Genomic DNA, 12,037 nt, shown 5'->3' with positions numbered 1-12,037 from the left:
TCAGTCATCTGGACTTAAGATGAGCGACTGATGTTCTCAGCGTCAGACGCACCAACATCACTGATCTCTGGGACCAAGAGTGTTTGTTTGAGGGACGAGGAGAGGATCAAACATCATTGATCATGATCGGCCAATATTTCCCCGCGCTTCTGGTTCCACTGCTGACGACCAGCTGCCGAGGTACGTTCAGAATCTCACATTTAAAAAAACAACATTTTCACCTTCTGTGTGTTGTACTGTCTTTATAGTTTCATCTTGCAGTTTAACACGACTTCTTCATCTCTGACTTGTATTTAAATCAAGAAATGTAAAAATAAAACTTCTAAACTTAAATACCTTTGTTTCATTATTAGTCATTTCATTAAAATAACCAGAAAAGAATGAAGTATTCTTGTTACAAATACCTATATCAATAATATATGAAATAATCTGTGTAATTAAAATCTAAGTTTCCTTAAAACCACCTTCTTTTTTATAAGGAAAATTGTACGTGAACATAAAAAAATTCTCTAATATAGAAATATGTGGTTTTTCCTCACAAATGTATTCTTAATATTTTCAAAACAGGAACAACGTATCTATAGTTGAATTAGAAAAACGTTCATATAAAGAATGAATTATAATTAATGTGTGTGTGACTGTGTGTGTAACACGGAGGTGATTGTGTGTCTCGTGGATTGATGTTCTTGTGTGAGTCTTAAGAGTGATGCAGACACGCAGAGGTGAAAAGCAGCAGCGGTTTCATGAATATTTGATGTCTACATGATATTAGGGTATTAATAAGGCATGTGTTCAGTTTGAGTGCTGCCATGTCAGGAGCTCAGTGTTTCATCGAGGCAGAGAATGTTGACGATTACAGTTTAGAGTTGTTTTTTTTGTTTGTGTTTAACAGAAGCGGCAACTTGACTGTTAAAAAAATACTGTTGAATTGACGTAGATTCATTTTTAAATATATATATTTTAGTCAAGTGTCATCTGAAATGAAGTTTACGCTCAAAGTCTCGACATTTTTATTTTTATCTTCCACAAAGTTTGTTTTTGTTATGACTGACGTGCGTCATTTTAAACTAATAAAAAGCAGCAGGTGTGTGTGTTTTCTACCTCTAAAACACATGCGTGTCAAACTGAAAACCAAAGTAGAGTAATGGTAATATGGTGAGTAAGGTAAGATAAGGAGCAGAGATATAAAGTTAAATGTTTAAGCCTCTGGTTCCAGTCCGTGGTGTCAAATTGTAACGTTGTGAATAAATGAATGAACTTGAAATGTGTAAATTATTTGTAAATATAGAATATCAAAACACCAATCAAACAAACAAAAAACAAAAACAACAAAACCCTGTAGTTCGAAAAAAGGCGTAGGAGGAAGTAAAGTCCATTTAAAAAAAAAAATCATACCCCTTTTTAATTTCATCCCTATTTTTTCCTTTTCTGCTTTTTCTATCAGTCTTAATCTATCATTCTTAATTTTTCTGTTATTTTTTTTGTTTAACATGAGTTTTTGGTGAAAGTTTTTGGTGAAATGGTAAAAACAGAGATAAGTCGGATAACTTGAATTGTTTAATTTGTTAAACGATTCACATGATACACATTTTTATTTTCGGCCGTGGTTTAAACTGTTAACATTTTTTGTTCCTTTTTGTGACTAAATTTTGACAACCCTGCTCTCAAACAAGAGTATCTTAGTAACAACAGACAATGAAAAATAAAATAATAATATAAGATTAATTATAATATAATCAATACAATATAATTTAACGTTTTAAGGCTTCCTTTTTTTTTTTAAACTGTAATTGACTTTATATCACAAATCATATATCATATATATATATATATATATATATATATATATATATTTTTTACCATAACTGTGTCAGTAACATTCAAAATTGTTCATGTTAAAAAAATTTACCGACATGGTCCAACATTAAGATAGATTGATAGACTTTATTAATCTCTCCGGAGATTTCCTTCTCGAAATTGGAGGTTCACAGCAAGTTTCATAAAATCAAGAACAAAGTGCAAACAAAAAACAAAAGGCAAGGGATGACAAAGTGGAGGGATAAATGTGTCCCTGAGTCTATTAGTGTTGCATCATGGGAGGAGCATATACGTGTTGTGTTTGCTGGAGGATACATTGAAAAAAAGCATCTGCATTAGCTCTTTATTTTCACTGTGAAACAGTTGTAAGATGTTGGATTCAGTCGCTTCTTCTTGCTCCTGAAGGCAGCGACGGCAGGAAACTCCGGGGGTCGACGATCTTGTAGTTGAGATTAAACAGGTTCAACTCCCGCAGTAGCTCCTCTCATCATGACCCATTCGAAAACCCAGCTTCGCTCTCTTACTTTCTCTGGGACTTTTTCCTCCGGTTTCGCCGCCGGATTATAAACGATTGTTATCAAGATCCTCTCGCAGGAAATCAGGCCAATAAGACGGCGTTGGGCGTCGCTCTCGTTCATCTCTCCACTGTCTTCCATCTCCGCCTCACTCGGGTCTTTCAGTCTTTCTTCCTCCGGCTTCAGCATCTCTTTGTCTGCATCTCTGCCGCACATTTCTCAAGACGGAACCTCTCCGAGTCCAATTAAGTGGATTCAAATGGGACCAGATAGGCTTTGAACTGCACCTGCTTTGTGTGGCGTCATCTTTATGAACGTGGCTCTGTGGGTTGTGAGTTGAATACCGATGTTGAAGGGGCGAAAAAGAATCTAATTTACTGCAGATTTCACCGGCGAATATTTCAGCCACACATCTGCTGTTCTCACCTGATTGACAGCTGTCAATTCACCTGTCGTAATTAGGGATAATAACAGTCCTAATAAACCTCGACCTCTTCTATTGTTGCTGCAGTTTCATCAAACGCTATTTTAAATGTTGATCGTCTTGTTCTTTTTATGCTCGCTGCAGCCGGGAAAAGTTTCAGGGAAGGTTGGATGAAATATTTATCAGGGTGAAGATGATTCGAAGTAAGAGGGCGAACGAGAGACGCCGTGAGGCCAATTAAAAAATAAAGAAAAGGAAAAATAAAAATTGACTTGAAATCACAATCTACTGAGAAATTCAAATAAAGGTAAAAAACATAATAATACATATTTAAGTAAGATTTTATGATTTCTTATGATCATTTATTTTATCCGACAGATTGTTATCTATATGTGCGTATGTGAATGAAGGATGAAAAGAGTCTGTTTCTATGAATAACTTGAATCTGAATTACAATTCTGTCGCTACTATGAAGGCTTTCTAAGTATGAAGAAACTGACTTTCACGTCATTGGTCACGCTCCAATAGTCCTATAATTATATGGATTAAAAAAACACAAACATGATAAATGAAGTATTACAGTAATAGAGAGTGGATTTCTCCGACAAGTTTAGACACTTGGTAGCGGTTTTGGATCAGACGTGTCTTTATAAATCTCAATTAAATCGTGTAAAGTTCATTAAGAACGTAATTGTCATCATAATTGGCTTTAAACTCCACTAAGCTACATATTTTTATGGGTTAATGGCCTCAAGGGGGCGCTTTAGATGGAGCGAGAGCTACGTTTGGAAGAGATAAAGCGCTGAGGGAGGTGATGGTTTCCACAACAGCAGGTGGCGATAATGAGTCAAAAGATGGATTAAAACCAATGTGAAGCAATAGGAAGATAACTCTATTTGATTTTGAACACTGTATTTGGGCGTCATGTGTTTAAGACAGCAGCATAGAAAAGTGACTCGATGCGAAAAGACAGATATGACGGTACGATAAGATGGATATGATGATTGAACATTATGATATGACACCACGGACTGGAACACGGAAGCTTAAAGAGTGACTTATAGCAGCTATGGAAACATAATTGTCTATTTTTAAATTCTTTATCAGGGAAAACTGTGATCATATTTGTACATCTTTATTTTATTTCGTGGTAGAAGTGAGCAATTGTTCAGGAGGAGAGTATTTTGCAAATTTCACACAAAAAACTTATCCCAGGTATTTGTGAGAAGAATCTCAGAGGGAAGGCAATTTATAAGGGTGTTAACCAGAGATGGACCTTTGACCCTTTGACACAGCTGCCTCTGCTCGCTGTATAACTAACACACTCATACACACACACACACACACACACACACACACACACACACACACACACACACACACACACACACCAGACGACCCTTCACCCGCTGAGAGAAGCCGATATTAACAATCATCTCGCTGGTGCTTGAATCCCTCGTTGACCTTGAAGAACCTCTTTACGATCCACTCTTTTTTTTCTCCTCAAGTCATATAGTGTTGCTCACTAGCTATATAATGTATAGTTTTAAAATATATATATAACTCATCGATGCCAAAAGCCTGTTGTGTTCCAAAAATTCAAAATAGTGACTTATTTAAGGCCAACAAAAATAACATAAAATTAATGAAAAAAAAACAACTGTTTTCGTTGAATTATACATAAGTAAGTAAGTAAGTAATTTGTATTTATAGAGCGCTTTTCTAGACCAGGGTCACAAAGCGCTTAAACAATAAAATAAAATAAATACTCAAAAAAGATATACTAATAAGATCAAGATAACAGCGAGAAAAACACAGGAGTCCCAGAAAATACATGTATATAAATGTCCACTAAATTAATAATTTATATAAATGGTCGAAAAATTACCGATGGAAAATAATCTTAACCTAATAGAATCGATCATAGATTTCAGTTTCCAGTACGACTTTGTCCGACCACATGAAAATGACTGGTGTCCGGCCTAGTTTGAGTTTGACACCGTAGAACGAGCGGATTATGAACACGCGTCCAGGTTAATTAAAGCAGTGATTAGTCTCTTCCTCGTTCATCCATCGACACCTCACTGAGCCTCGGAGGGTACGGCTCCACAAATCCCCATTAGTTTCCCATTAACGCAGCATTAGAGACGAGCCAGTGATCACCTGGGTCACTAATCTGATGCTCGGCAGTGAGACGGACACTTTTCATGTGTCGGCGTTGTGTTACGCTTCTTACTTAAAGCTTGTACAACACTGTAATGATATCACACACCAGAAACTGTTTCCTTCAACTGAGAACAATCTGTAAACTTAGGAAAATGATGTCACAACACGATCTGGAGCTTGTAATCCATGCGTTTGTGTCTTCTTTTCTGGACTATTGTAACAGTTTGTTTTCGTGTCTAAACAAGAAGGATCTGTCTCGTCTGCAGTTCATACAAAACTCTGCAGTGAGATTTCTGACCTGCTCTAGTAGAAGAACTCACATTTCTCCGATCCTTAAAACTCTTCACTGGCTGCCAGTTTCTTTCAGGATCAAGTTTAAAATTCTGGTTCTTACTTTCAGATCTATTCATGGTTAGACTCCTCCTTCCATCAGTGATCTGATCCAGCCTTACACCCCAGCTTGGGCTCTGAGGTCTGTGGATCAGAATCTACTGATGGTTCCTCGCACACGGTTCAGGACCAGAGGAGAGAAATCCTTCCAGACTGTTGCTCCTAAGCTTTGGAACGATCTTCCTCTGTGTTTGATGATCTACTGACTCCTTTAAGAAACATCTTAAAACAATCTTATTTGTGTTTTTCCCTAATTTTCTGGGACTCCTGTGTTTGTCTGAGAGGCTAAAAAGTGATCGTTTGAAAATGTCTGTCTATTAACCTGACACATGATACACATATTTATTCGTGAGAAAAGGTCGTAATCATTGATTTACTCTAATGATCCCAACCTGGGAAATGCAAGTTGTTTGTAAACAGCTGTAGTGCAGAATGTTAATCAGTGATTCCTGCTTTATGTCGCTGCTGTGATAAATGTCGTCTTAATCCCCTTCAGAGTTTTGTTTACAACAACCGAGAGGCTCCTCGCTGCTTTATTTCAGGTTTGTTTTTTAGGATAAACACATTTTGTGGTTTGTGAATGTTCATGCTGATATGTTGACTTGAAGAAGTCAGTGTTTAAGATAAGATAAGGAACATGTATTAAGGACGTCTATGATTAGAGTGAAACTAATTTTGTAGGAAAACAATGGCGTTTGGTGGAGGAGAAATAATCTGGACATAAAGATAAAATAAGGCTTTAATAAGTAAAACTGTGATTACTGACACAAAGATTCAGTATCAGAACACGATTATTACCAGTATTGTAAACACTTGCTGACACTAAGTAAGTAAACTACATCCTGAAATTCCAAATTCACTTAATTTACTTAATTGTTTTAGCTTTAACTTTTTGTCGTATTATTATTAAAACGTTCTTTATTTGCGACCACATCATAAGAAGCTGGATACGTTCTCTTGATGCCTGAAGGGCAGCTGGAAGCCGGTGTCATTTACAGAAAGCGACTCGTGTTTCTCAGGGCGTCCAGAGGTACAACCTTCACTCTTCGGAGTTTAGTTTCATCACAAGTTGTTTGTGTTGACGTTGAGTTTAACACAGATATATAAGTAAAGCTGCAATGTTACAATGAGTTACTCGTGTGATTGAAATAATTTCTACTTGTTACTTATTCATTTTATTAAGTTAATGGTGCTGATATACAGTATGTAATTGATATTGTCATGTGTTCAAATAAGGTGTGTATTGTCGAGAATCTGGTGATACAGGTGCAGCGATACGATAACTTATGATACCCTAGGAAGTGGTATCGTCCGAGAACTTGACTGGTGTTACAGAATTTACCCCATGACTCTTTGAAACCAACAATCTTGAGTCGACTGTATCCTCTCGTCCTCAGTCATCCCCGGGATTTTACGGGATTAATTGTTCCTTTAGCTACCGTGGACTGCTGACTTCTTGCGCAAGAAGTTTAATTGCAACACAAAAATGAAAAAAATCGCATGAATATTTGCATATTTATTTTTAAATTAAAATCTAATTATTTTAAACCAGTTACAGCAAGTTAGCCCAATAAAAACCTGAAATCTACATTGAACATTTTCACACCAAAATAACAGTTAGCTACTACCAATAAATCTGAATTTTTATTAGTTATTAAAGAGAATTTTATGTTTAAAAATGTATTAACTTCAAGTCTTTATATGAAAACGCTGTCTCTGACCCTACAATGGGAAGCAGTTTTATACAAATAAATATTACTTACGTACTTACTTACATGACAAGAACTTTTTTTTTTTTTTGAATAATTGAACCTTTAGCCAACCATGCTACACGTAAATGATCATGTGACAACATAGAAGGACGAGATCAAGTAGCTCAGGTACTTTTTTAATATCGTCCAGTGACACCTTTAAAGTATATATTTTATTGAGTATTGTTTTGATTGTTTAAGCGCTTTGTGACCTGGTCTGGAAAGCGCTATATAAATACAAATTACTAACTTACTTACCATTATACCAACATTTTTATTCTGAATTTTAATAGCTAAGTATTTAAAAAATATAGAATTTTAGAAAATGTATTTTTTAATTATTGGAATGAGAATATAGAACTCTATGTGTAAAATAAATGATCATTCATTTTGAAAATATTCCAAGCTTTTTATTCAATTATTAAAAATATACATGTTATTAAGGTAATTTAAGGTAAGGTAGAACTTTATTGATTGTTTTTTTCCAATAGCCACAGAAAATATAGCAATTTTTCATAAAAAATAAATCAAAATAAAATAAGAACAAGAACAAAGAGAAATAAAGAGAAAGAACAAGATGATACAATCTAAGTCTAAAGATAAAGACAAAGAACATAGATCAAAGAAAAAGAAAAAAAAAAAGGATACAAAGATTAACATAGAACAGAACATCCAGATACTATTAATATTCGTGGCATATAAGAACAAGTTTAACTTTTAAAATTAAACCGTTCAATAATGTGATGTCTGACTGTAAATCTAATGATTCATGACAATTAAATACAGAATTAATAATGAAAAAAGATGCAAATGTTGACAGTGTTACTTCAACTAAGCTGGTTACAGCATGTTTACAAGTGCTATGAGGTTTATATATAAAAAGGATCCGAGTTACTGTTTATTAAAATTCTCCACCTGCACTGAGGGCTTGTGGGAGATTTGCTGGACTTAAATCCCATCAAGTCTTTTGTGTTTGCCGAGACAAAACAGCCTCCGAACGTGACGCCTCTCCTGTTTGCACCGCTGTGTTTCCCGTCGAGCCGAGATGGAAGAGGTGTTGATTACCTCCTGCTTGTTCGGCCACTTCTCTGCCAAGATGGAAAAATCTCTTTTTCTATTCCCACCTTTCTCTCCCGCTGCGAGCCTGTCGCACTGTTTCCTGCCGATATATATTCAAGAGCAAGGAAATTGCTATTTTGATGCTCCGGGATGATGACGGCGTCCAATCAACCGCTCCGATGATTCTGGACGTCTTTAGTCAAAACAAGTCGTCGCTGCTTCTGCTTCATTACTACTTAATTTCCTCGGCAACACTTGAGTTTATCCTGTTATTATTACTCTTGTAATAAGGTTACGAATGCGTGAAAGGTTTTACAAATATGTACTTGTATCTATACCTTCTCTTCCTCCTACTGTGTCATCGCAACAAATCATACAATTCCAGGCAAATTCTGTTAATGAACAGATGAATGAGACGAGGATCGAAGAAAAATACTACTAAGATCAAAGAAAAATACTACTAAGAGCGATGAAAAACAGTACTAAGATCAAAGAAAAATAGTACTAAGATCGAAGAAAAATACTACTAAGATCAAAGAAAGTACTAGGATGATCGAAGAACTATACTACGATGATTGAAGAACAATATTACGATGATGGCGGAACAATACTGCGATGATTGAAAAACAATACTACTACGATGATCGCGGAACACTAAGAATATCGAAGAACAATACTACAATGATCAAAGAACAATACTACGATGATTGCAGAACAACATTACGTTGATGGCGGAACAATACTAAGATAATCGGAGAATAATACTACAATGATCAAAGAACAATATAACGATGTTCGCAGAACAATACTACGATGATCAAAGAACAATATTACGATGATTGAAGAACAATATCACAGTTATCGAATATCTATAATACGATGATCGCAGAACAATACTACGAGGATCGAAAAGAAAAATAATATAATGATTGAAGAACAATATTATGATGATCGAAGAACTATACTACGATGATCGAAGAACAATATTACGATGATAGAAGAACAATATTAATATGATCGAAGAACAATACAACGATGATCGAAGAACAATATTACGATAATAGAAGAACAATATTATGATTAATCAAAGAACAATACTACGATGATCGGAGAACAATATTACGATGATAGAAGAACAATATTATGATGATCGAAGAACAATACTACAATGATCGAAGAAGAATATTATGATGATTGCTGAACAATACTATGAGGATAAGGTAGTAATACTACGATGACTCAAGGTGCGACTACGCAGGTAACCAACATTTGAACAAGTTATCCAGCGCCCTGTTCATCTTACAAACGGTTCGAGATCTGTTGGTAACAACTTATAAGGTCGATTTTTAAGAAAATTAGAGGATTTTCAAGTACGCCTTTTAGCCCAAAAACTAAATGAAATTTAGTTCTGTGATTTATCTGTTCTATCGACTTTAATGTAGTACCAGAGTGGGTAGACAAGAATGAATATTTAACTACTGGAAGGGCTTTGCTGTGATGGGATTAGAATGGAGGTGTTTGAATGGAGACAGAAGCCTCTAGTGGTTTAATAGCGCTACTGCGAAAGATGGGGTATCATGTAATGACTGGTTACGCGATGGTTAGAAGCATTGGTTACACATGTGAGCGTCAACACCCCTCGTAAAGATACACATTTGTAAAACCTTTTGCCTCATGGCCCTTCTCCGAGCAGGATTCGAACCCCCCACCAAGTCCAAGAATGAACCATATTGTGGTCACACATATCTTGTTGTAATAAAGCTGTTATAGGGTTTTATAATAGCATAGAAACAACAATGATGATGAATAAAATACTCAACAAGTTCTCCACATGGAGAAGAAAAGCAGACCTTGATCCCTAGAAACCTTCATGAGCAGCACAAGTCCTCGTCCGTCTGAGCTGCTGCTTTTAGCCGCTGAACCGAGTTCAGGTGTTACGAGCTAATGGAGACGTCTGTGAGACTGACAGGCGATGAAGTCAAGCAGCCCTGTGCGACTATTACTGGCTGTAATGGCTCCATTACTCCATTGTGAGGCTGTGAGTGAACCTTTTTCTTTCTAAACCAGAATGTTTGCCCGTCAAAAACTCGAAAAGAAAACATTTAAAAACATGTATAAATCATTACTAAAAAATATGAGTACAATGATAATAATGGGTTATTAAACACTAGTTACTAGTTAACTAGTTACTAGCACAGTACAGTACAGAATACTTACATGGCTATGAATGAAAAAATATTGAATTTACATGATATATTTTTCAATTATTTGAACAACTATCAAACTGTGTGTGAAAACTATTTTTTTTTAATTGAGAAATGTAAAAATAACAAATTGAACATTTAAATATAGAAACCATTCCATTACAATATTACAATGATCGAAGAACAATACGACTATGATCAAAGAACAATATTACGATGATCGTGGAACAATACTACGTTGATCGAAGAAAAATCTTACGATGATTGCGGAACAATATTACGATGATCGAAGAAATTATTACGATGATCGAAGAAAAATCTTACGATGATCGAAGAACAATATTATGATGATCGAAGAAAAATATTACAATGATTGCGGAACAATATTACGATGATCGAAGAACAATATTATGATGATCGAAGAAAAATATTACAATGATTGCGGAACAATATTACGATGATCGAAGAAATTATTACGATGATCGAAGAAAAATCTTACGATGATCGAAGAACAATATTATGATGATCGAAGAAAAATATTACAATGATTGCGGAACAATATTACAATGATCGAAGAACAATATTACGATGATCAAAGAAAAATATTACGATGATCGAAGAACAATGTTACGATGATTGAGGAACAATACTACTATGATCGAAGGACAATATTACGATGATCGTGTAACAATACTACGATAATCAAAGAAAAATATGACGATGATTGAGGAACAACACTACTATGATCGAAGAATAACATTCAGATGATTCTGGAACAATATTATGATGATCGAAGGACAATACTATGATGATCGAAGGACCCTATTACGATGATCGTGGAACAATACTACGATAATCAAAGAAAAATACGACGATGATTGAGGAACAATACTACTATAATCGAAGAAAAACATTCAGATGATTCTGGAACAATATTATGATGATCGAAGGACAATACTATGATGATCAAAGAACAATATAAAGATGATCGAAGAACAATATTACGATTATCGTGGAACAATAATAGGATGATCGAAGAAAAGTATTACAATGATTGCGGAACAATACTACTATGATTGAAGAAAAACATTAAGATGATGTGGAACAATATTGCGATGATCGAAGAACAATACTACTATGATAAAAGAACAATATAACGATGATCGAAGAACAATATTACGATTATCGTGGAACAATAATACGATGATCGAAGAAAAGTATTACAATGATTGCGGAACAATACTACTATGATCGAAGAAAAACATTAAGATGATTGTGGAACAATATTGCGATGATCGAAGAACAATACTACTATGATAAAAGAACAATATAATGATGATCGAAGAACAATATTACGATGATCGTGGAACAATAATAGGATGATCGAAGAAAAGTATTACAATGATTGCGGAACAATACTACTATGATTGAAGAAAAACATTAAGATGATGTGGAACAATATTGCGATGATCGAAGAACAATACTACTATGATAAAAGAACAATATAACGATGATCGAAGAACAATATTACGATTATCGTGGAACAATAATACGATGATCGAAGAAAAGTATTACAATGATTGCGGAACAATACTACTATGATCGAAGAAAAACATTAAGATGATTGTGGAACAATATTGCGATGATCGAAGAACAATACTACTATGATAAAAGAACAATATAATGATGATCGAAGAACAATATTACGAT

The 12,037-nt window shown here is 34.9% G+C and overlaps 1 protein-coding gene across 2 annotated transcripts in view; it reads left to right on the top strand.

The window, feature by feature from the left end:
* The first annotated feature begins 19 nt into the window (after positions 1–19).
* The window catches only part of LOC148075108 (seizure protein 6 homolog), a 51,914-nt gene continuing 39,896 nt past the window's right edge, over positions 20–12,037 (top strand). For both annotated transcript variants that reach the window (XM_087796436.1, XM_087796435.1), the window contains exon 1: positions 20–180. In XM_087796436.1, coding sequence (XP_087652562.1) covers positions 123–180 — 58 coding nt within the window. In that variant the 5' untranslated portion in view covers positions 20–122. The remainder of the gene's footprint in view (positions 181–12,037) is intronic.

The sequence above is a fragment of the Callionymus lyra genome, chromosome 7 (genome assembly GCF_982586985.1).
Source record: "Callionymus lyra chromosome 7, fCalLyr1.hap1.1, whole genome shotgun sequence".
Taxonomy (NCBI): Eukaryota; Metazoa; Chordata; class Actinopteri; order Syngnathiformes; family Callionymidae; genus Callionymus; species Callionymus lyra.
The sequence above is the reverse complement of the archived record's forward strand: the minus strand, read 5'-3'. Positions and strand labels throughout refer to the sequence as shown.